Source organism: Phyllobates terribilis, unplaced genomic scaffold (genome assembly GCF_046119375.1).
Source record: "Phyllobates terribilis strain yellow unplaced genomic scaffold, ASM4611937v1 Scaffold_5__5_contigs__length_657084704, whole genome shotgun sequence".
Taxonomy (NCBI): Eukaryota; Metazoa; Chordata; class Amphibia; order Anura; family Dendrobatidae; genus Phyllobates; species Phyllobates terribilis.
Window position 1 is genome coordinate 147,424,623 of NW_027362765.1, and position 26,460 is coordinate 147,451,082.

The window sequence follows — 26,460 nt, forward strand, 5'->3', positions numbered from 1 at the left end:
CCATTTTTGGAGTTTTGTGTGAAATTATGTCCAATTTGCCTTTTTTCTCTGTTTCTTTGTGTTGTTTCAATACACACAAAGGAAATAAACATGAATAATGTGCATAAAAAAACATATGTAACTGCAATAATTTTCTGGGAGAAATACTTCATTTTCTTAAACTATTTCAAGAGTGCCAACAGTTTTGCCCATTAATATATATATATATATATATATATATATATATATATATATATATATAGTGTATATGTATAAATATACAGTACAGACCAAAAGTTTGGACACACCTTCTCATTTAAAGATTTTTCTGTATTTTCATGACTATGAAAATTGTACATTCACACTGAAGGCATCAAAACTATGAATTAACACATGTGGAATTATATACTTAACAAAAAAGTGTGAAACAACTGAAAATATGTCTTATATTCTAGGTTCTTCAAAGTAGCCACCTTTTGCTTTGATGACTGCTTTGCACACTCTTGGCATTCTCTTGATGAGCTTCAAGAGGTAGTCACCGGAAATGGTCTTCCAACAATCTTAAAGGAGTTCCCAGAGATAATTATATAATTCCACATGTGTTAATTCATAGTTTTGATGCCTTCAGTGTGAATGTACAATTTTCATAGTCATATAAATACAGAAAAATCTTTAAATGAGAAGGTGTGTCCAAACTTTTGGTCTGTACTGTATATATCGGTAAGTAAGTGCAGAGTTACAAGGTCTTGCGATCGCAGCAGTGTGTGGTGCCATGGTGGGTTGGGGGACACATGCCAGGATTTTACCAAATTAACTTTTTTTTATTAATCGTATTTACGAAACATCTAGATATGATTTATCTAAAAAATTATATATTTTTGGGTGATTTTTGTTTAATTTCTCAAATAAAACTGGTAGTTTTTTTTTAATAATAGGTTTCCTTTAATTCCAGAATGAACATAGATGCAAATGAATATATTGCATATATACATTTAATAATACATTTTAAGAAAGTCTTGTAGGATTTTTTTATCCTAATTTATTTATAGGTTTTAAGTCATGCCCATAGTCATTAGCAATGAAAAAAAAAATTGGCCGAATGCACTGATGCTTGTTTCTGGATGTTTTCCCAATATTTCTTTACAGACCATTTAGGTGATTTCATGGGAAAGTCTTACACATTATTAAATCATGATCTGGCCACCCAAATGCTGAATTTTTGAGTGTGAGCAGAATTTAGTATCTGATGCAATCACATACAACATTGCTTAGCAGGGGTTCAGCATTTCTTTCTCAGTTGGCCGCTCTCGGGATGGGTATAACGTCACTTTCCTTGCACCCTGCTGAGGTGGCAATCTTCAGACAGAAACTGGAAATTCATATAAAGCGGAAATTCACTGAGAAATGATTCTGATAATGGTGCCTCACAGACCCCAGATATTCAGATATATGCCTTTTCATAGCTAATGCTCACCATTGCAAGCCAATTTACCAAAATATAGCAAATGCAGTATTACACAGAAAATCCCTTATTACAAATGATGTCTCCTTATGTCAAACATTGTACCCGCTCCTGCTGCACCATAATAGAGGACATTTACAGTAATGTCTATGGAGACGTGCAAGGTGGATATAGCCTGTAGGACATGATTGTATCACTGTGCACAACCCATAAACCACTGTCCCTCTATATCTGCATATATGGGTAGTATAGACCAATTGTTCACTATCTGTAACTATGCAGATGAGAAAAATTTAGGAAAAGCATTGCTGCTGTCTGCAAGGTAGTTATCAGGGCAGTACAGGTGCTGCTACAGCCAGAGGTCCATGCTGATGAGTGCAAAAAAAGTGAGCCGTCATTACTTTTTGAACTGTGCAAACAACTTAACCCAAAAAATGTATGATATGGGCCTGAAAGTACTATATGATTTTCTGTTTTATTTCCCCAAAAAGAGAAACAAAATTCCCCACCAAGGCTGTCCCATAGATGCCCACTAAATATGTAAAATAAAGTTTCAGGAAGAGGGACGTGACTATTGGAATAATTTGAGCAAACGTGGAAACATTCAGGAACCACAGTCATTGAATTGGAGACCACATATAGTTACAGAGATGGGTCACCGAGTGCTGAGGCACATAAATGTCGCTAATGCTTTGCTGACTCAATAGCTGATGTTACTATAGAATAACATCAGCACAAAAACTGTGCATTGGGAGCTTCATGGCATGGTTTTCCATGACCAAGCATCTGAATACAAGCCTTACATCACCAAGCACAATAATGAGCATCGGATGGAATAGTGTAAAACTGCCACAACTGGACTTTGGAGCTGTGGAAACGTGTTCTGTGGAATGATGGATCAAACTATTATACACTTCTCAAAAAAATAAAGGGAACACTTAAATAACAGAATATAACTCCAAGTAAATCAAACTTCTGTGAAATCAAACTGTCCACTTAGGAAGCAACACTGATTGACAATCAATTTCACATGCTGTTGTGCAAATGGAATAGACGATAGATGGAAATTATTGGCAATTATCAAGACACCCTCAATAAAGGAGCTGTTCTGCAGGTGGGGACCACAGACCACATCTCAGTACCAATGCTTTCTGGCTGATGTTTTGGTCACTTTTGAATGTTGGTTGTACTTTCACACATGAGCATGAGACGGACTCTACAACCCACAGAAGTTGCTCAGGTAGTGCAGCTCATCCAGGATGGCACATCAGTGCGAGCTGTGGCAAGGAAGTTTGCTGTGTCTGTCAGCGTAGTGTCCAGAGGCTGGAGGCGCTACCAGGAGACAGGCCAGTACACCAGGAGACGTGGAGGGGGCCGTAGGAGGGCAACAACCCAGCAACAGGACCGCTACCTCCGCCTTTGTGCAACGAGGAACAGGAGGAGCACTGCCAGAGCCCTGCAAAATGACCTCCAGCAGGCCACAAATGTGCATGTGTCTGCACAAACGGTTAGAAACCGACTCCATGAGGGTGGTATGAGGGCCCGACGTCGTAAGATGGGGGTTGTGCTCACAGCCCAACACCGTGCAGGACCCTTGGCATTTGCCACAGAACACCAGGATTGGCAAAGTCGCCACTGGCGCCCTGTGCTCTTCACAGATGAAAGCAGGTTCACACTGAGCACATGTGACAGACGTGATGTAGTGTGGAGACGCCGCGGAGAGCGATCTGCTGCCTGCAACATCCTTCAGCATGACCGGTTTGACAGTGGGTCAGTAATGGTGTGGGGTGGCATTTCTTTGGAGGGCCGCACAGCCCTCCATGTGCTCGCCAGAGGTAGCCTGACTGCCATTAGGTTCCCGAGATGAGATCCTCAGACCCCTTGTGAGACCATATGCTGGTGCGGTTGGCCCTGGGTTCATCCTAATGCAGGACAATGGCTGACCTCATGTGGCTGGAGTGTCTCAGCAGTTCCTGCAAGATGAAGGCATTGAAGCTATGGACTGGCCCTCCCGTTGCCCAGACCTGAATGTGTGGCGCCCCTGAGGGTTCGACCGCCACAGGGATGCTGCACTTCTCTAATGGAGTGTAGTGTTCCTCCTCTGAGGTAAGAACAGTGTATGGTCAGGACCCCACCTCCACATCCAACACCACACTTCTCCCACCAGAGGGGGCTAGAATGCACTAGGTGCTGCCCCTCCTGGTGCTCGCGAGACTGGGGAACCAAGAGCTAGGGGAACCATTTAGTGGGTGAGAGTGGAGGACTCACATTTTAGTGACACTTTAAATTTCATATTTAATAAAAAGCCATTTTTGTTCTTGGTTCTTTTGATTGTCTTGTATTGTGATCTCCCACGCTGAACGTGGATCCAGTGTGGACCTGCAGCGGAGGGAGACAATGCCCTCGTACCCCGGCCTTGGGTCGAGGGGCAGGCTGCAGATAATGTATGTCTCAGCCCCGTCAAGGACCATGACCAAGAAGGCCCGGAGCTTAAGAGTGTAGCTCCACAGCAAATAGATCCCAGGGAGGAAGCAGACGGAGCGGTATACGCCACCTGTCCTCGCCAACCTGATATATTCAGAGGGAGTCCGGCTGCAAGAGGGGTACCGGCCCCCGACACCCGACCTTGTTACTCCACGTCCTGGTCGGGAAAGCCCGGTAGGCCCTGAGGATCCCACCGGGCATCGGAAGGAGCGGACCTGCCACCCATGCCCTTTTTCTGAGAGAAGTTCAGAGGGAGACCCGGCCTATCTACACACACACAGACAGGAAAGGACCTGGTCTGAAGTCTAGGAACACTCTGGTGCAGGGTCCTGATCTAACACTGGACTTACTCGGAGGGTGTCGAACCCCCCGTTCCTGGTGACCCCAGAACTCCACGGGGAGCAGGGAGTCGCCTTCCTTCTGCCATCTCTAATGTGAGTAAAGCCTTGGAAGTTCACCCCTATGGCCTCCAAGCTCTTTATTCTGCACTACACCGCACTACGCAGTACCAGACCTCCTGGACTACTACCCCCTCCGTCCTGTCCCTCTGCCCTGAGGCCCTGCTCCGCCTGTGGGGAGTAGTAACAACGTCGGCTGCTTTAACACCAGGCCTCAGCGGACTGCAGCAGCGCTGGTGGCCTTCACCAGGCGCCACAGGTGGCGTAGTCGTAACCAGCCACTCAACCCGGATAAGCCCATACCATCCTTTTTAAATTGTGACGGCCCTGAGCACGGAGCGGGACCGGGCCACGGCTGCACCCCATCTCTCCATCCTAGGACCCGACTCCGAGTCCCCCATCTCCCAGGGTAAAGAAAAGGGCTTCCAAGAAGAGGCGTTACAAATGCGATTGAGCACATCTGGGACATCATGTCTCACTCCATCCACCAACGTCACGTTGCACCACAGACTGTCCAGGAGTTGGTGGATCCTTTAGTCCAGGTCTGGGAGGAGATCCCACAGGAGACCATCTGCAACCTCATTAGGAGCATGCCCAGGCATTGTAGGGAGGTCATACAGGCACGTGGAGGCCACACACAATACTGAGGATTATTTTGACTTGTTTTAAGGACATTACATCAATGTTGGATCAGCCTGTAGTGTGTTTTTCCACTTTAATTTTGTGGGTGACTCCAAATCCAGGCCTCCATTGGTTAATAAATTTGATTTCCATTGATGATTTTTGTGTGATTTTGTTGTCAGCACATTCAACTTTGTACAGAACAAAGTATTCAATGAGAATATTTCATTCATTCAGATCTAGGATGTGTTATTTGAGTGTTCCCTTTATTTTTTTGAGCGGTGTATATTTGGCATCTGATGGATGAGTTCAGGTTTGGTTAATGCCAGGAGAACGTTACCTGCCTGACTGCATTGTGCCGGCTGTATCGTTTGGTGACGGAATGATAATGCTATGGGGCTGTTTTTCAGAGGTCAGTCTAAGCCACTTCGTTCCAGTGAAGAGAAATCGTTATGCTTCAGTATACAAGACATTTTGGACAATTGTGTTTTTCCAGCTTTGTGGGAACAGTTTGGGGAAGGCCATTTTCTCTTACCCATGTCTAGGCCCCAGTGCACAAAGCAAAGTCCATGAAGGCAAGTTTGATGTGGAAAATCATGACTGGCTGCACACAGCCATGACCTCAATTCCATCCAGCAGAGATTGTGAGCCCGGCCCTCTTGGCCTACATCAGTGTCTGACCTCACTATTGCTCTTCTGGATGAATGGGCAAAAATTCCCACAAGCACCTCCAAAATCTTGTAGAAAGTCCTGGGTTCAAATCCCACCTAGGACAACATCTGCAAGGAGCTTGTATGTTCTTCCTGTGTTGGCTTGGGTTTCATCTACACACTCGCAAGACATTCTCTTAAGGAATTTAGATTGTGAGCCCCAATGGGGACAATGATGACGATGTCTGTAAAGCGCTGTGGAATATGATGGCGGTTTATAATTAAGCAAAATAAATGTAGAATGGGACATCATAAAAGCTCCTGTAGGTGTAATGTGGAGGAGGCACAATACTTTTGTTCATATAATGTCAGCACTGCCGGAGTTAAGTCTTAGAACATTTGTTGGTCCTATGAATGTGCATGAAGCGCCTTGCAGGTTGATTGAGAAGTCACTACAATGGTCCAGTAGACAAGAGACATCAGATTTCTCAGTCTATATTATATTTTACCTTGTTTAAAGATCCGAAGTAACAACGGCAATAACATTTTATTCTAGGCCAGTAAAGTTACCTTGGCGCTAAGCTTGTATTAGTGATACTTGTCAGCCTTGATAAACTGCTTTTCTTCTTGCTGCAGAGCCCGTGGTGGAGCCAGATGTTGTAAAGTGTGATCCTGGATGGCAGAGTTATGGCACAAACTGCTACCGTCTAAGTAATGAGAAAAAGAGCTGGCAGGAAGCAAAAAAGACATGTGTGCGGAGTGAGGGCAACCTCGCCAGCGTCCACAGCCTCCTGGAGCTGGAGTTCGTCACCAAGCAGATAAAACAAGGTAAAGTATCTGGAAGATAAACCCTAACGGCAATATCTAGTCTGTGATAATAACCTAATGTGTTTCCATTGTGGCGTTCTCCATTCTTAAAAGGGAATTTCACATTTTAAAATTGGTTGTCTTAAAGGGGTTGTTCGCCCTTTCGGACATTTTTTCTTAAATGCATGTAATTGGGGCTAAAAATAATTTTTTGCAATTGGGTTTCAATTAAAAATTTACCTTCTGTAGCCTCTGTGCTGTACTGTCTATTTCTTGCTGTAGAATGAGTTAACTAAGAATTCTTCAGTCGGCCTATAATGGTGGTCTTAAGGAAAGTCGGTAACTCTTTTTTTCTCTTTTTCTGAGCTCCCCTCAGCTGATTTATGACCACAGACCATATTAGTATTGAATATGCAGAGAAACAAGACCCTGTAAATGCAAACGCTGCACAATTTTTAATGAAACCCAATTGCAAAAATGATTTTTTTTTTAGCCTCAAATGCATGCATTTAAGTGTTTAAAAAAATTGGCCAGAAAATGTGGACAACCCCTTTAAATGAGAGCCATTGATGACCCATGATAAACAGTAGATTCCAAGGGAAACAGTTAACCGGTTTTGCATTATAGTAGCAATAGCAGGTGCAAAGAAGGTGTAGCATGAGATGGAGGTCATTCAGATTAAGGGCTCATGCAGACGACCTTATTTTCGGTCTGACAAAACATCGATTGCACTCAGACCAACGATATTCAATCAGGCCGTGCACATATCCGATTTTTTTTCCTCGGACCTAGCCGAAAAATAGCTGCCTGCCCGAGTTTGATTTGGTGTTCGGATCACACTCGGCCATGCAAGTCAATGAGTCCGTGGAAACTATCGGACTGCACTCGGATGACATCTGAGTGCAGTCCGATTTCCACGGACTGACAGAATGTTGAAGATGGAGACATTTTTTAACTCGATCTTCTCCTCTTCTGAGACAATCGGTTCCCACTATGCTGACACTCAGATCAAACTCTGATGAGAGTTTGATCAGAGTGTCTTTTGCATAATCGACAAGATTCTCTCGGATGAAAGAATCTACGACCGTATGCACTTGCCCTAATAGCCATCGATGTACTACATGAATGACTCGAGTCCATGAGAGCAAAAGCCACTGATTTTCATCAGCTCTGGCTCATAAATTTGGATTCCGGGTGGAGATGCCCCTTTAGTCCATCTATGTGGTTAACAGGGCACATGGGTAATGGTCTCCCTGACAAGACAACCCTTTAAACCCCCAAAAAGGGCACAGATCAGAATTTATCCCGGGATAATAGCATATTTTTGCCTTCAGATGTAGAAGAGCTGTGGATCGGACTGAATGATATCAAGCACCAGATGAATTTTGAGTGGTCAGATGACAGTGCTGTCACTTTTACATCATGGCATCCCTTTGAGCCCAACAACTTCCGGGATAGCATGGAGGACTGTGTAACTATCTGGGGACCGGTGAGAAAAGGATTTATATTTTATAGAGAAAACAAGATTGTCTTTTCCCAGAGTTCTTATTAATGCAAAATCCAAACCATTGTATTTGAATGGAAATAGTTTGTTTCTCCCTAAAAAGGGATGATCTAAAGAAATATCTGAGCCTAAAGGGGTTGTAGGAAAAAAATAACATAACCGCTATTTCATTGAAATAGCACCACACTTATCCGTTGGTTATGTCTGGTATTGCAGCTTAGCTCTATAGAAGATAAGTCTGAGCTGCAATACCACATACAACCAAGTTGTGGCAGTGTTTTTAATAGAAAGCCTCCATGTTGTACAACCCTTTTTACCATATCAGCAGTTTTATGAAATTTGGCCTCTCTGACCGGAGTGTGTAATTTATTTTTTAACAAAAAAAAAGAACTGTGAAGTATTTTTTTTCTTTCTCTACAACAATAGTAAATACTTGTGGTAGGGCAAAAAAGTTATAAAAAAAATATCAGGAGTTTGCTCGGTACACGCAGACAACTTTCCACTTGGCAAGTTCCTTGTTACACGACCACTAGGGGCGCTCTACAGTTACGTTATTCTCAGGGGGCCGGAATAGAGGCCAAAATCAATATTTCACTGGTTCTCAAATAGTATGCACAGACTGCTGATCTTGAATATTTTTCTAACAGGAGGGTAAATGGAATGACAGCCCATGTAATCAGACCAGGCCGTTTATCTGCAAGAAGCCTGGACAACCGACACAGGGGACCACTGAGGACCACCATGGACCCTGCCAAAAGGTATTTATTATTATAGAAAGGTGTTCCAGGCTCTACAGTAAATTGTATGCATTGTTCACTGGCAGATCAAAATAAATCTTGTAGGCTCGTAGTAAGATTCACTTCAGATGAATCACACATCCCCCAAATAACCAGGAATAAGCCATTTTTCCTCGCTGCCAGCTATTTGAAAACTATTGTGGCTGTAATCACACATCGCCACATGTGGAAACCTGGTGAACATCATCTTCTAAAACCAAGAACGTGCAGTTACTCCTCCACTCCTGCTATTATTCTCATCCACTTACAAGAGAGCGTATAAGTCCAGCTCACAGCCCTTGGCCCGGTTCTCTGAGGACAGGGGCCTCGGCTTGTGCAGCCCACCACTTCAGAGCGGAATAGTTGTTGCATCTTGTCTTCTTCACATCACAATTCCAGGATGTCCATACACTGGTCCGTAAACCTTTGAATTCTAATATTAACGACTGAGCGGATGGATGAGAGGAGGATCGGGTTTGAGTTTTTTCCTGAAATCCACTGTTCCATTTCAATTCAATTTGCGAGGATTGCACAAAAAAAAATTTCCTGGCCAGCATTTTGGCGATCCGTATAAACTCGACAAATAGTAAAGAAAAAAAACAAAATAAAAAAAAACCTTATACCTCACCGCTCACCTTTCCGGATACCCAACTGCAGCCTTCCTGTCGACCTTCCAGTCTTCTTCTTTCTGCCGTCATGTGCTGTATATCCAGTTTTTCACTATAGGCCAGCTGCGACCAGGCCTCAGGGGTCACTGCGCATCGTAAGGTTCGACATCATGACGTCACAACATGCTCCATGACTTTACAACGCACAGTGACTGGGCCGGAAGTCCTGGCCTATAGTTGAGAGATGAGCGATGTGGTGAGGTTTATAGTTTTTTTTAAGGGGTTTTCCCACGAACTAAAGTTCATTTTAATCAATAGATCTTGAAATAATAATAAGTTCCACAATTGGATGTATTTATGTAAAATGTTCCTGTGCTGAGATAATCTTATAAATGTGCCCCTGCTGTGTACTGTGTAATGGCTGTGTCTGACCGTACAGGAACAGGGTCTGATCATACCACATCTCCTGGGCAGGGGAGGAAGCAAAAGAGTATATAGACATTTCATCAGGGGATTGCGGTTGATTCTTTCTTTGAAGTAATACATTGTACAGGCAGTGAAATGTTTTATCTCACAAAAAAGAATCACCTGTGATCCCATGCTGTCCTTTCTGTATACTCTTTTGCTTCCTCCCCTGCCCAGGAGATGTGGTATGATCAGACCCTGTTCCTGTACGGTCAGACACAGCCATTACACAGTACACAGCAGGGGCATATTTAGGCTGCGTGCCCACGTTGCGTATTACAAGCGTATATGCTGCGGAATTTCCGCAGCATAAACGCTTGTAAAACGCATGTATATCCGCACCCCATGGTCCCCAATGGCATTCCGCAATGTCAATGCCCATGCTGCGGATTTTTCCGCAGCATATATGCTGCGGTCAAAAATCCGCAGCATGTTCATTAATTTTGCGGAAGCGCAGCGGAATCAATGTGCGGATGGTACCCAAGTCTGGAGGAGAGAAGACTCTCATCCAGACCTGGGTACCAAAGAACCTGTAAAAAAAAGAATAAAATAAAGTTTATACTTATCTTCTGATGTTTTCCCTCCGTCGCGCTGTTGTGTGAAGGACCTGCCACGTCATTGAGTCATGTGACCCATCACATGACTCAATGACTTAACCGCAGGTCCTGCACACAACAGCGTGAGCCGCTCAAGACTCCGGACGGGGCAGAGAATGCATCGGAAGGTAAGTATAAACTTTATTTTTTTATTTTTTACAATTCTGATTCTTTTTTTTTAACTATTACTTGGTCACACTATATAAATTCATGCCGGTTGCATGCTTAAATCACTTGGAGAAGTGCTTGATAACCCGCATGCGGAAATGCATGCAAAGACGCTGCAAAGACGCCTCACAAACGCTTCTACCTGGCGGGAAAACCGCATGTAAAATCCGCATGCGATTTTCCCGCCAGGGAGAAGCGTAAAAAATATGCTTCAGTTCCGCAACGTGGGCACATAGCCTTATAAGATTATCTCAGCACAGGAACATTTTATTTAAACACATCCAATTGTGGAAATTATTATTATTCCAAGATCTATAGATTAAAATCAACTATTGTTTGTGGGAAAACTCCTTTAACTTCTTACATTTATTATGTTATTTCTCTCTGAACCCCAGGGCACAATAAGGAACATTCAATTTGTGACAAATATTCGTTGCGAATCAAACTTTTGGGGAAAATATGGCGAGGCCAGCGAATTCATATCCCAAATGATCCGATCATCACTATTAACAACCCATCATTCCCAATAATTGTGTAATGTGAGTCAGTTGAGCGACTGAACAATGTGTCCAAAAACATTCCTTCATCGTCCATGAAATCCATTAGGCAAGCGATAAAATTCTCATTCATCTTTTCAAAATTGTGTAATGGAAATGGAGATTCTTCTCTCATTCAACAATTACATCGGTAAAAAGGAGAAGTAGAAATCCAAAACCAAAATTGGTTTGACTTTATGTGAATGGTTGATCGTGTTCTGCGGCAAATATTCGGTAGCAGTTGGAGTATTGAAACGAGCACATATTAGTGTCATATTGTTCATCTTTATTATTGTAGATGCTACTGTTCATATAAATTCGTTAAATTGATTATCGAACACTTTTTTTTTGCTAATTCTATTCCATTTTCTTTGTACAGAATCAGTGGGAATGTTTGTACAATATTTTATAAATTCATGTATTAGAGAAAATTAGTGTCACCTATGGGATTTGAACGTTCGACACAAATACAGTCCAGATTATAATACCTGTCTGTGGGAACACAGCTTACGATGTCTGATGTTACGTTGTACCGATCCCTATTCAACCATTTAATTCTCCATTCTCGTCCTGTATAAACACTTGTCTGACGTTATTTTCTCGTCTTAAGTTACGACCACGTCGTTCATTGCTTAAAGAAGTTGTCCACTACTTTATATGAACCCCCCAATGTATCCCCCCGGGGCCCAGAAGTGTTTTTGTAAATACCTTGGGTGCCTTTTCTGCCTCTGAGCAGCGCTATCGGTGGTCGCTCAGAGGCATCACGTGACCCGTCACTGATGTCATGTCAAGTGAGGTGTGACATCAGTGATGCGCTGCCCGCGGTGGACCATGGGCTGTGGGCGGAGTTACCCCGTGCGTCACACCCAGCATCCACACCGCGTTTTCCCAATGAATGAGGAGAGGGAGAACGCGCGGTGGATGCCAGGTGTGACGCGTGGGGTAACCCCGCCCACAACCCAGCATCCACCGTGAAATGCATAAGTGAGTACCCCCTGCTGCCGCCGGAACTTGATGTGACGTCAGCGGATGTTGGAGCCGGCTGCAGCCGGGGGGGTCACGTGCTGCCTGTGAACGTGAGCGGCCAGCGATAGCTCCTCTCACAGGCCGAAAAGGCACCACAAGGTATTTAGAGAAACACTTATGGGCCCTGGGGGAATACATTGAGGGATCATATAAAGTAGTGGACAACCCCTTTAAACGATTATCTGTCCGTATATAGTGCAATCTGCAGCTCAGCTCCTAATCAGTTCAATATGGAGACGTGCTATTCTGACTTCTTTCACTCTTTATATCTGACTGGCGCTTCAAACTACTAATCAGGTGGGGGGGTCTGGTGTTGGACCTTCACCGATCTGTTATTGATGACTTCTCCTCAGGAGAGGTCATCAATATCGCAAGGACCGACAACCCCTTTAATTAAAGTGTATGTTCTGCAGTAGGTAATCCAATAGTAAATATGAGCTTTGCAGGCATGACTTTGTATGATGGTAAAATACTTGAACTTATATATTGGTGAGTGTTTCCATATATTTGGAATAGTGATCTATGTGATTTACAACATGTCCTTCCTTCTTTAGGGCTGGAGCTGGCACATTCCATCTTGTTTCTGGCTCAGCGATGAACAAGTGACGTACAATGAGGCGATTAAATCTTGTTCTGGCCGAGCCTCTAGACTGCTGATTATCCAGAACAGGTGGGATTTATGTCATAAAGTTGCAGGATACTAAAGCTACGTGCACACAGGACTTATCCACCTCTGATTTCCCTCGCAGAAGTTATTACGGCAATGCTACAACTGCCACCTTTTACATTGTTAAAGGTTAAAGGGGTTTTCTCAACACCTTAAATTGTTAAAATTGCAATTTATCTCTTATTAAAAAAAATCATCTCTGTTCTCAAAAACAGAGACATTTTTAGTTTCATAGTTTTCTGCTAGTAGCCTAGGTTACTGGCCACCTCTGCAGTCTATCAATGGTGGAAGGTTTCCGTAGTAAGGAGTGCTGCTCTTGCAAGCTCTTTGCTCTAGTTTTCATTGACACCGAACTACTGCAATGCTGCAGAGGCAAAGCTACCGCCACTTCCAGCCTCGAAGAATGCACAATTCTGGAGCGCACGCCTTCGAGAGGCAGAGGAACGGTGCGCTCCTATGTTAAGAACCAGGCCACGGCCCCACTATCAGTATTTGGTCAGTATTTTTTCTCAGAAGTGGGAGCCAAAACCTGGAGTGGGTGATAAATGCAGAATTGGTGACTTGTTTCTATTATACCTTTTCTCTTTGGTTGTTCCTCGCCTGGTTTTGGCTCCCACTAATGAGAAAAAATACTGACCGAATACTGGCCAAATACTGATAGTGAGGCTACGGCCTAACCTTTTAAATCGGAAGCCACAATCCACAGCAAAAATGTACATTATATGGATTGGAAATCCACACCACTGGTCGATTTATGCAGAAGATTTTTCCTGCAAAGCGTGGTTGACATTTTGCTAAATCTTATCCACATAAAGTAATTTCTACCTGGAAAATCAAGATGGAAAATCTGCTGTCTCTTCTCCCTGTGTGCACATACCATAATGAGTTTTTGTAGATCTATGTCTTCAGTATATCTAATCCTCCTTTCCACTTACATAGGTTTGACCAGGCCTTTGTTAATAGCCTTCTTTATGAGTCTGAAGGAAGCTATTACTGGACAGCTCTGCAGGATATAAATCGTACTGGGATTTTTCGCTGGTATAATGGGGAAGAAGTGACTTATACTCACTGGAACAGAGGTGAACCTGGTAAGTAAAAAGATAATGAGGAATCCTATACATTCTCAAGTGGTAGAGATGAGCCAATAAGTTTGCAAGATTCTGGTCCAGTGGCCAGGTCAGTATGCCATGGCCCCTGACAAGAGGCCTACGAGCCACCTCCTACCTGATGGGATCCACAGCTCCTCTTTTTATTATCATTGTTGCGGCGTGACACACACACTTAGTTGCACGAGGCTGACTACTCAGAAGAAGAGCCGTGGATGCCATCAGGTAACATGTGGTTTGTAGGGCTCCTGTCCAGTGGAATACTGACCAGGTTCCTTCTAATTTGATTGCTCATCTCTAATGACTGGGAAGATTTAGCACAAGTAATAATCTACCCACTGCCACCACTAATTTGTTTTTATAGTGCTCCACACACTTTTTCTTCATAGTGTTTTCTTCCATCAGGTTACGATAAAGGGGGATGTGTAGTGTTGGCTACTGGAAGATCCCTTGGTTTGTGGGAGGTAAAGGACTGCGATTCGTTCAGATCAAAGTACATCTGTATGCAGACTCTGCTACCAATGGTCCCTCTGTTACCCGCAGCTCGGCCAACGCCCAGTGTTAATGGAAGTTGTCCTGATGACTGGAGCTCTTCCCCTACGCTAAGGCATTGCTACAAGGTGAGCCCGGGAGGAGGTTCTCACAAAACACTGGAACGACTAAATTTACCTTGATGAAGACCAGTTTCGAGTCAGACGCCCGAAACAGGATTCTACAGGGGTCCTGTTCTGTCAACCTTACTAGGCCCTGCTACATAATACTCCTGAGGTGAATCAGAAAATAATCAGATGACAGGCAGAAAAGTATTTGGGCCTCCACTTACTACGCGTGACTTATAATTCTGATGTCTTTCTATAAAGCTGTATTCACACATCCGTATGTAATGGTCCGAGCACAAACCATGATGCACGGATTGACCACGAGTGTCCTGACCAGAGGTGTCACTATAATAGGTGTAGGGGTTACAGTCGCACTTGGGCCCTGGATCCTAACCGGCCCAAACTGTCCCTGTGGTCCATGTGAGAACACAAATACTATTATAGACCCTTAATATTTAGGGGCCCTGTTTTCAATTTTGCATTGGGGACCACAAGCTTCAAGTTACCCCACTGGTCCCGACCCAAACTTGACAGACTCGTAGACATACATGAGACCTTTCAAGGTCTGGTCAGTAGACCCACAGCAGTCTGTACTTGGATTGTGACACATAGAAGTGTGAATGCTGCCATAGCCAGAGGAGCCTATGGACACTAAGGTCTAATTGCTTTCTCTTTAGCTACCCCTTCACTATTAAGGTCTATCACGCAATCACAATTTACTTGTAGTCGTTGCTAATGATGGGCCTCTGATTTCCCAACTAGGTATTTCATTCAGAGAATGCCAAGGATAAAAAGACTTGGGGCTCAGCTCAACAATCCTGTCGAGAAATCGGGGCTCAGTTGCTTAGTATCTCCAGTGTTGCTGAGGAGCAGCATGTCGCTCAAATACTAAGTAAAATCTTTGGGTAAGTGGTATCTGTATATCTGACTGGCCAGAAACTCTATTTTCCGCCTTGTCCTATACTCTATTCCTACACGTCTTTAAAATGTAAGTGAATTTCCCATATTGCTATTACTCCTATAAGCAATAAGAGGGAAAAAAACCAGCAATCTGAAGCCTTGGTTTCCTATTTTCAGATACTGGCTTGTACAAATAAAAATTGAGGACTTTCAGGTTCTCCGAAATGTGCAACCCGTGTTGTGACTCATGGATATCATAGGGGAGGTCCTCCACTCTGTATCCTCCTTTTTTTCTTTTTCGACGGAGCACGGGTGCTTCTACAAAAAAGGACCCTAATGTGGAGAATGTGATCATGGATAACATAATTTACCAATCATTGGAATGGTCCTTGTTTATTTCTCAGTTCACATGTGCATTTTCTACAATTCTTTCATTGCTTTTTTATGGCCATGACTGATACTGCCGGGCTATTCTATCAGACAGACAACTGACAGACTCATTATAAGTCGATCTGATCTGTTTGGACCCATTACAAATTGGATCATTTCTGAATCATCATATTTTCTCTTATGAAAATTCGACCCATGACATTACTGTGAACAGAGCCCGATACTATATGTTAGATGTGTGGCTGCCCATAACTACTTCTGGCAATGATAACTGATTGCAGTGGGGCTATCTTTAAACTTGGTGGTCTCCTCTTGGGAGGACCACTTTCATTTTGAGATCCTGGTATTCTAAAGATTTTTGAATATTTGCTTTACGATGTCTCTCTCAGTGAATCAGATCCTGAAGCCCATGAACAACACTTATTTTGGATTGGCCTTTACCGAGGAGATCCCAGTGGTGACCAAAGTTGGGTTTGGAGTGATGGACAAGGGGTAAGTTAAAATTTTTCAGTCCATTAAGAAAATGTAACTATTAATTTGAAAGAAACATTTTCTGCAGTTAATGTTACCAGATCTGAATAACCCTTAATGATCTACCATTTTTTTTTTTTCGTTTTTGCATCTCCCTTTTTCAGTAGCCATAACTTTTTTATTTTTTCATTAACGTGGCTGCATGAGGCTTTCTTTTATTTTTTTAGCACTGTTTTGGAGTACATATAAATTACCATACTGTGTAATTTATATATATATTTTTAACATACCGTAATTTGTCCTCAAGGGATTATAAAATATCTCTGGGGATCAGTTTTTTTACTTTATTGCTCATTTTTTAACTGTAACTGGGGCATCCATAGAAACCTTAGTTACAGGGGACAACAGTCCACAACAGTGCTACAGTGGTGTAAAAAAGTGTTTGCCCTCTTCCTGATTTCTTATTCTTTTGCATGTTTGTCACACTTAAATGTTTCAGATCACAAAACAAATTTAAATATTAGACAAAGATAACAGAAGTAAACACAGAATCCAGGTTTTAAATGAAGTTCTTTATTATTAAGGGAAAAATAAATTCAAACCTACAGGGCTCTGTGTGAAAAAGTGATTGTCCCCTAAACTAATAACTGGTTGGGCCATCCTTAGCAGTAACGACTGAAATCAAACATTTGCGATAACTGCCAATGAGTCTTTGACAACCTTCTGGAGGAATTTTGTCCCACTCAGCTTTGCAAAATTGTTGTAATTCTGCCACATTGGAGGGTTTCTGAGCATGAACCGCCATTTTAAGGTCATGCCACAGCATCTCAATCGGATTAAGGGCAGGACTTTGACTAGGCCACTCCAAAGTCTTAATTTTATTTTTCTTAAACCATTCTGATGTGGCCTTGCTGATGTGTTTTGGATCATTGTCCTACATTTAAGTGTGACAAACATGCAAAAGAGTAAGAAATCAGGAAGGGGACAAACATTTTTTACACCACTGTAGAAGTCACTGGCAGACTTTATCTGGGTTGCTGAGCAGAGACCCTGCAATTATGTGATCGTTAGGTCCTATAGAATGATCCGCAGTGCTGATGCTTTTCTTCGCTGCATAGTGCTCATTGAACACCATGTAGCCGGCAAATAAGGAGACACAAGCGATGATAAACTGATTCTATCTTCTCCCTAGTGTTTCGCGGATGTGTTTGACAGCCGGGGACTGGACCTGACACTGCTAGATTGCAGGATCTTTAACTCTAAACCCTAAATTTACAATGTAGAGGTGTTAAAACCAAGGACCAAATGCCATAAATTTTCAGCACTTGGTCGTTAATAAGGTTAACCAAGCTGTAATTATACAAGCAGGGACAACACCTTTATGACATAAAGTGACTATTTTTGAAAAATAAAAAAATGAATCAACTTGTATTTGTTAATATTTTCCTACAATTTTGCATCTTCAATAACATTTCCATATTGTATGTACAGCTTCTATGCAGTGTTAAGTTTCTCTGACTACAATCTGTGGTTTCACAGCCACACTCTCTTCAAAACATCCCTTATGACTTGAAAAACTATTGAATTTAGGTTTGCAAGATGTAGTAGACAAATGGGAAAAGTAGCTTAATGATCAGACTACACAGGGTTGGTTTGTAGTCTGTTACCATAGAGACAGATAGGTGTGCATGGGTGCAATGTATCAGTCAGCTCAGGCTTGAATTTGACTACATGTGAATGACATACTGTGATCCATTCTTATAAATATTGATGTAGTCCAAAAACTGGACAATGGAGAACATTACAACAAATATTGTCATCTAGTTTGCTTCTCTTTTTAGTATGTGTACCACAACTTCGACCGCAGCAATCAGGATAATGATGACATCCGGAGATGTGCAGTGTTAAACCTTTCATCCCTGCAGTGGGTGGCCCTCGAATGTGAGTCGCCAACAGATTGGATTTGCAAAGTTCCGAAAGGTACAGTCCTATGAATTAATTATTTAGATTTGTTATAATGTTTATTATACAATTATGCATTATTTTATTTCTCTAAAGGTTGTGTCTGGTGTTGCAACCTGATTTACTTATTTACTTCAATGAAATTAAGCTGCAATACTTGACATGAATACTTACCAACATTGCTGTTGCCATAATATGGATGTTTAAAGGGGTTGTCCCCTAGTCAGACAACTCCTTCTCAATCCCTATGGTTCTCCTAGTAAAATAACAACATATATACTCACTTCCGGTGCCAGCTCCATTCCAGTGGTGTCTGTGACGCGCCCCTGGGCCTGCTGCTTCGCGCGGCATCGCGCGCACGGGGGAGCTTACCCGGATCCGGATCAGATGGGGGTAGTAGTCTCGTGGCGGTGACCCGATCCGTGCCCAGGGAGTCAAACTGAGCGGCGATGTATTAGCGGTAGATGTTGGACGACTACGCCACCCGTTGAATGCAGCGAAGGAGCTGCCGCTGCAGGGCAGACCGCTGAGGCCGGTGGTAGGATTGTGCAGCGTGATAGTATCACCCCCAACGGGAGGGGTATGGCCTCAGGGCAGCCGACGTGGCTGATGGGGGAAGCAGGAATCACTCAGAGACGATGCGGTGTAGTTCAGGGTCTTTACTGGTGATAAAGATAGACCCTCCCGGAGTACTGGCTAGCGATCGGGGCCTGGTCAGTCTTTGAGCAGATGGGATTTCCCCTGGCCAGGCGGAGTTGTAGGCCTCCCCAACTAATTGTACTCTTCTGGCTACCTTGCTAGAGGCGGGTAAAAGTAGTCCACGTCCCTGAGTGTACCGTGTGGTGCTCACCCGTATGGCCGGTGACTCGGGGCCTTCTTGTGGCGTCCGCTCCACGACGGCGGTGCTGGTCCCACGCGTGTGACCGTGCCTTCGGGTTTCTTGACCAGAGGACCTGAAATCCCCTGCCGGTCGGTTTCTGCTGCTGGGTAAAGATTAGTCCCCACAGCCTCGGACTCCGGGTCCGGTGATAGCTTCTCAGTCAGGGCGAGCTCTGCAGCTGCCAGCCCCTGACTCCTTATAGCACTGCTCCCACAGAGCTCCTGATGTTCTTTTCCTATATCTGCTTCTCTTCTCTGTCTCTACTTCTTCTCTACTCACTAACCCTGCCTCAGCCCTAGGTTTATATAGGGGAAGTTCTTCCCCTCCCAGGACTGGGCAGGAGGTGTGGCATGCATAGGATCCCTGACCAAGAGACCTCCCACCTGCTCTCAGACATAACATTGCCGTTACTGAGGAAACCAGACCCCTGGGGTGCCACATTCCCCCCTAGTGAAATTTAGTACTCCGGGACTAAACATATTTTTAGAAAAACATAACAAGGTATAAACAATTATAATACAATAAGAAAAACACATAAAGATGGTTACGGCGTGTCCGCAACCGGGTGCAGTTTTGAAGAAAAACAAGGTGTCCATTTCACCAAAACAGGGAGACGTAACCAGGTAGGGGTCTGTCCTGCCCCGAGTCCTTAACAGTCTTTAGTCCATCCCTAGGTTACGCTCCAACCAATTGTACAAGGATTCCCGGTAAATCCACCAAGGACTCCTAAAAATAACTAGAAACACATAATTATTTACAAGTAACAGACAGGTGACCACAATAAAACAATTTAAACACTTCAAATCCTCCAACGTGCGGGTAACTGGCCTCTAGTGGCCCTAGGGGACCTACGGAGCTGACTGTCTGGCCCTGAACTACAGGGTGTAGGAGCTGTCAAGGGTAAACTGGGCAGCTGTTTACGGGCTCTTTGGCTCACTAGGGGTACGGCAGGCTCACTATGAGCAGAGGGTTGATCCTCCTGTTCTGCTTGTGTGGAGTCTGCTGCCTCCTGGACCGGCTGCTCTTCCAGCTCTACCTGCTGCTCCGTAGGCACTTGGGATGCTGGTTGGAGGAACGTGAGGACGGGTACCACAACTGCACCATTGACTTGAGTCCAGGACCGAGGGAAGTCTCCGAGCACAGTACTAACCATATCTTCCCTTTCCTCTATGGGTCGAGGGTCTTCTTGCTCTCCTTCTGGGTTCCGTAGGTGTTCGGGACACTTCTTCAGGTGATCCTGGGATACAATGGCTGTGGTTTCCCCTCCGTCTTTACTGATGGTACAAACCTTCGGGTTGTCGTGGTTTGAGGGCAGTACGGTGTACGGGTCCTTCTCCCACTGGTCGTCCAACTTGTGGAGCCGTCTCTTCCTCTTCAAGACCTGCTCTCCGGGTACCAGGGGAACAGCGGGAGCATACTGGTTGTAAGTTTTCTCTTGTCTTTCCCTAGCGAGACAGAGACTTCGCTCCACGCTCTCCTGTACTTTCCGGTACTGCTGCTGCCTCTCTGTGTCCCAGTCTGCTTCCGGTGAAGTGTCCTCGGGTGTCAGGACTCCCATCTCCAGGTCAACAGGTAGCTTACCAGGGCTTGCCCTCATTAGGTAAGCCGGGGTACAGTTGGTGGAACCTACAGGGATGTAGTTGTATAGGTCCACCAGGTCGGGCAGCTTCTCAGGCCACAGACTGCGTTCTTCCAGGGGCAACGTTTTCAGAAGATCCATTACCACCTGGTTCATTTTCTCACAAAGTCCATTAGTTTGCGGATGATAGGGTGTCGTCCTTATCTTCCGGCAGCCATACAGATTGCAGAATTCCTGGAAGACCTCCGTTTCAAAGGCAGGTCCCTGATCCGTCAGCACTTGGTCCAGGTACCCGTGTGGACGGCAGAAGTGCTGCTGGAAGGCTCTAGCTGCCGTTTGAGCTGTTAAGTCCTTAACGGGGACGACAACCAAGAACCGGGAGTAATGATCCACAATGGTTAACGCGTAGACGTAGCCACTTCTGCTTGGGGTCAGTTTTACATGATCCAAGGCTACCAGTTCCAACGGCTGCTTGGTGACGATGGACTGAAGGGGGGTCTTCTGGCTGGCACGGTCCTTCCTTCTTAGGTTGCACGGGCCACAGTCTCTGCACCACCTCTCGATGGTTCCCCTCATGCCTACCCAGTGGAACCGCCCGCGCAGCAGGAACTCCAGCTTCTTCCATCCGAAGTGTCCAGCCCCGTCGTGGTATGCCTCCATCACCATGGCTGCGTCTCTTCGTGGCACCACTACTTGCCAGATTAGTTCATGCGTCCGGGAGTTAACCATTCTGCGGCACAACTTCCCCTTGTAAAGGAACAGTCGACTCTTCTCAGCCCACAGTTGTTTGGCTTCCTCCGGAGCGTCTGGGTCAAGGCGAGCCTCTGGCCGAGTCAGCATCTCCTTCACCAGTCGGACGGCAGGGTCACTGTCTTGCGTTTCCTCCCAGTTGTAGTGAGGCAAGGGGTTAAACGTAGCGGCTTGCTTACTCCTTACCCGATGGGAATACTGGATAGTCCCATGACGGTGGAACGCGGGGAGTTCGACTTCTTCCAGCCCCTCTGAATCTTCTCCTACGTCCGGTAGGTTTGGCATCCTGGACAGGGCGTCCGCGTTGGTATTGGAGCGTCCTGCCCGGTATTTGATTGTGAACTCGTAGTTGGACAGACGGGCCATCCATCTCTGCTCTAAGGCACCGAGTCTTGCCGTGTCCAGGTGTGTCAACGGGTTGTTATCCGTGTACACGGTGAACCGGGAAGAAGCGAGGTAGTGCTTAAAGCGTTCGGTGACTGCCCACACCACTGCCCGGAACTCTAGCTTAAATGAGCTGTAATTCTCAGGGTTTCTTTCGGTGGGTCGCAGTTTTCGACTGGCGTAAGCGATTACTCGTTCTTTCCCCTGCTGGATCTGGGACAGTACGGCTCCTAGCCCGATGTTACTTGCGTCGGTGTAGAGGATAAAGGGCTGGCTGTAATCAGGGTACGCCAGGATTTCATCCCCCGTGAGGGCCATCTTCAGCTGGCGGAAGGACTCTTCTTCTAACTTCTCCCATTTGAAGGGCGGCTTCTGGTTCTTGGCCTTCCGGGACTGGCCTATCAGGAGGTCCTGCATAGGAGCTGCCTTTTTGGTGAAACCGGGGATGAATCTGCGGTAATAGCCTACCAACCCGAGGAACTGCCGCACTTCCTTTACACTGGAGGGACTTGGCCATTCCTTAATTGCGGTGATCTTATCAGGGTCAGGAGCCACTCCGTCAGCGCTCACCACGTGTCCCAGGTACTGCACCTTTGGTTTTAGGAGGTGACACTTGGAGGGTTTTACCTTTAGGCCGTAGTTTGCCAGAGCTTCGAACACTTCCACCAAGTGTTTCAGGTGGTCCTCATAAGTCTTGGAATATACGATGACATCGTCCAGGTACAACAGGACCGTCTCGAAGTTTTTGTGGCCCAGACAGCACTCCATTAATCGTTGAAAGGTTCCTGGTGCGTTACAGAGTCCGAACGGCATGCAGGTAAACTCGCTAAGTCCCATCGGGGTGGTGAATGCGGTCTTCTCCCGGTCTGCCTCTGCTACAGGAACCTGCCAGTACCCACTAGTGAGATCCAAGGTAGAGAAGAAGTTAGCAGATCTTAAAGCAGCCAAAGACTCCTCTATCCTTGGTAAGGGGTACGCATCCTTGTGTGTGATACGGTTGATTTTCCGGTAATCTACACACATCCTCATGGTGTTGTCTTTCTTTTTGACTAGGACTAGTGGAGCTGCCCAGGGGCTACAGCTATCCCTGATCACCCCAGCCTCCTTCATGTCCCTAAGCATCCCCTTGGCGTGTTGGTAGTGTGCAGGGGGTACGGGTCGATACCTCTCTTTTATGGGAAGATGGTCTCCCGTGGGGATGCGGTGTTCTACCCCCTTGACTCGCCCGAAGTCTAACGGGTGTTTACTAAACACTCTCTCGTACTCTTGAACCACCCGATAGACTCCCTGTCTCTGGTGTGAGGGAGTGGAGTCAGTACCCAAATGTAGTTGCTGACACCAGTCCTCCATTGTTTCCTTAGAGCCGTTACTTTCCTCCGGGGAAGATGGAGGCGAGGGTTCTACGGACTGTATGGAGTTTTGATTGATGGTATACAATTTGGCTAGCGTGGCATACCGGGGCAGGTACACTTCCCTCTTCCCGATATTTATTATGCGAACGGGCACCCTCCCATGGCGTACATTGACCACCCCCCGTGCTGTCAAAATGGTGGGCCTACTGTCTGAGTAAACTGGTTCTACCATTGCCTGGTAATCTCTACCTCTCAGACCAATAGCTGCCCGGCACCAAATCATCATTTCACTTTTTGGGGGCATGGCAATAGGGAAAGGGTCACACATTCTTACGCTACCAATCTCACCACCGGAGAGTTCTATCTGTTGCCGTCGCATCAGTGCCCGGATCTCTTTCTGGAGCACTCGCTGCTGGCCGGAGCTGGCGTTCTTGGCAACCTGCTGTAAAAGGAAAATCACTTCTGCAAGACAATTTTCAATTACATTAGTTCCTAGAGTTATCTTTGGGTGACTCTCGTGCTTGTCAATGTCTCCAATGATCAGTCCCTGTGCCGCCAGTTCAACCCTACCGATTTTAATGGTCACCTCTTTGAATCCAATCTGTGGCACGGGCTGACCATTGCTGGCGATGATACTCAAATCGTCGTCAGGGTAGCGGGTGATATCCGAGTCATTCCAGTACTGCTTGAAGAGCACGTACGGGATAGTGGTAACCTGTGACCCGGTGTCCAGTAGGGCACTCATAGGGATGCCATCCAGTACCACAGGCAAGACTGGACGTCCTCCCACATATTTGTCGCGCCAGTTCGATGGGCCTGATGATCTTTTTCCTGGGGTTTGGCCCTCTACCCCAGGTTGTGCCAGTTTAAAGGACAGTACCTTGCCATATGTCCGGGTTGATTGCAGCGGCGGCAGATGGGTTGTCCGTCCTCGTTGTATCGGTCGCTGGGTCTTCCTCTGGCCGGCGGGGTCCTCCTTGGTCGACGCCACGGGATGTCCTCCGGTCCGGATGCCAGCTGGATCTTCCCTGGAGTGGAAACCTGTAAAGACTGCACAGTTCGGGTTAGCGCGGCAACGCTTTTAGCTAGCTCTTGGACCTGATGGTGCAGGTCTGGAGCCGGGTCATTGTTCAAAGCCTGCGCATCAGCTCCCACAGGCCCTGCCGACAAGGGCGCCGCCTCCTGGTGGTAAGTGGTAGTGGGGCGTCTGTGGGTCACAACGCCACCTGGTGCCGGTTCTCGGAGCACCCGGATGGCTCTGTCCTTGAACTGTGCAAATCCCAGATGAGGGTCCTGTAAGGCCATTGCCCGCAACTGGGTTCGGTGGGCATTGCAATATAAACCCTCTATAAATTGTTCAGTCAACAGCCTGTCCTCGTCTCCCATGCCGTCAGGGTCGGTCTGCTTAATGGCTCTCAGGGCCTCTTGTAGGTTCAGGGCATAGTCCCTTATACTCTTGTGTGCTCGCTGCTTGCACCCGTAGAATGTAAGCTTGATCTCGGCTGAGGTGCGGGTATCAAAGGTGTCCCTCAGCCGGGTTAGTATCCCTGCAACAGTCCTCCCCCCAGGTGGCCAGGACTTTACCTCCCTTTGGGCTGCCCCGGTTAATTGGGCCACCAGGATGCTCACTTTTTGCTCTTCTGTGAGGGGATACACCTGGAAGAGGCTATCCAGCTTTTCTCTAAAGTCATGCAGGGTATGTGACTCCCCTGAGTACTGGGGTAGCCAGGCCGCTCCCGGGATATAGGGCATGGTGAAAGGCATGACTGCAACAGCGGTGGCGCTGGCGGGGGTTGAGACAGTGAAGCTCTCCTCCGTATCCGACATCTTCCTCCCCCCTAGTGGACCGTGGCCTACCTTGCGATGATCCTCTTCCGTAGGCCGCGGCTCCGCAGTGGATCGTCAGGGTTGAGGACCTTCCGTCGCGCTCCTGTGACGTCGGCGTCTGCTGGACTCCTTCCAGGACCTTACGCAACGTCCGGACGTGAGGCGGGGCTTCAATTCTCGCGGGCTTTCGGAGTCCACGCCCCTCTTCTTCCCGCGCGGCGTCTTCAAGATGGCGTCCAACGGCGGGAAAACTCCACGGATGGCGGGAAGAAGGCAGAAGATGGCGCCGGATGGCGGGAAAACTTCGCGGATGGCGGGAAGAAGGTAGAAGATGGCACCGGATGGCGGGAAACCTCCACGGATGGCGGGAATCTTCACCACTGGTAAGTTTGAACAGTCTTTTTCAGGCACGCAGTACCCGGTGGTTGCGGGCACGAGATCCTGCCAACTACGCCAAAAGTTGACGCGCCCCTGGGCCTGCTGCTTCGCGCGGCATCGCGCGCACGGGGGAGCTTACCCGGATCCGGATCAGATGGGGGTAGTAGTCTCGTGGCGGTGACCCGGTCCGTGCCCAGGGAGTCAAACTGAGCGGCGATGTATTAGCGGTAGATGTTGGACGACTATGCCACCCGTTGAATGCAGCGAAGGAGCTGCCGCTGCAGGGCAGACCGCTGAGGCCGGTGGTAGGATTGTGCAGCGTGATAGTATCACCCCCAACGGGAGGGGTATGGCCTCAGGGCAGCCGACGTGGCTGATGGGGGAAGCAGGAATCACTCAGAGACGATGCGGTGTAGTTCAGGGTCTTTACTGGTGATAAAGATAGACCCTCCCGGAGTACTGGCTAGCGATCGGGGCCTGGTCAGTCATTGAGCAGATGGGATTTCCCCTGGCCAGGCGGAGTTGTAGGCCTCCCCAACTAATTGTACTCTTCTGGCTACCTTGCTAGAGGCGGGTAAAAGTAGTCCACGTCCCTGAGTGTACCGTGTGGTGCTCACCCGTATGGCCGGTGACTCGGGGCCTTCTTGTGGCGTCCGCTCCACGACGGCGGTGCTGGTCCCACGCGTGTGACCGTGCCTTCGGGTTTCTTGACCAGAGGACCTGAAATCCCCTGCTGGTCGGTTTCTGCTGCTGGGTAAAGATTAGTCCCCACAGCCTCGGACTCCGGGTCCGGTGATAGCTTCTCAGTCAGGACGAGCTCTGCAGCTGCCAGCCCCTGACTCCTTATAGCACTGCTCCCACAGAGCTCCTGATGTTCTTTTCCTATATCTGCTTCTCTTCTCTGTCTCTACTTCTCTACTCACTAACCCTGCCTCAGCCCTAGGTTTATATAGGGGAAGTTCTTCCCCTCCCAGGACTGGGCAGGAGGTGTGGCATGCATAGGATCCCTGACCAAGAGACCTCCCACCTGCTCTCAGACATAACATTGCCGTTACTGTGGAAACCAGACCCCTGGGGTGCCACATCTGCACTCTCCCTCCCAGGGCTCAGGTTACATTGTTATGTCATGCGATCC

At 46.5% G+C, this 26,460-nt stretch overlaps 1 protein-coding gene across 1 annotated transcript in view; it reads left to right on the forward strand.

Annotated features, from left to right (window-relative positions):
* The window catches only part of MRC2 (mannose receptor C-type 2), a 135,398-nt gene that overhangs the window by 82,978 nt on the left and 25,960 nt on the right, over window positions 1-26,460 (forward strand). Inside the window, exons 7-15 of the mRNA XM_073683147.1 lie at window positions 6,231-6,422; window positions 7,736-7,890; window positions 8,553-8,663; window positions 12,635-12,750; window positions 13,687-13,835; window positions 14,259-14,473; window positions 15,215-15,357; window positions 16,132-16,234; window positions 18,055-18,193. Of these exons, the coding sequence (XP_073539248.1) occupies window positions 6,231-6,422; window positions 7,736-7,890; window positions 8,553-8,663; window positions 12,635-12,750; window positions 13,687-13,835; window positions 14,259-14,473; window positions 15,215-15,357; window positions 16,132-16,234; window positions 18,055-18,193 (1,323 nt within the window). The remainder of the gene's footprint in view (window positions 1-6,230; window positions 6,423-7,735; window positions 7,891-8,552; window positions 8,664-12,634; window positions 12,751-13,686; window positions 13,836-14,258; window positions 14,474-15,214; window positions 15,358-16,131; window positions 16,235-18,054; window positions 18,194-26,460) is intronic.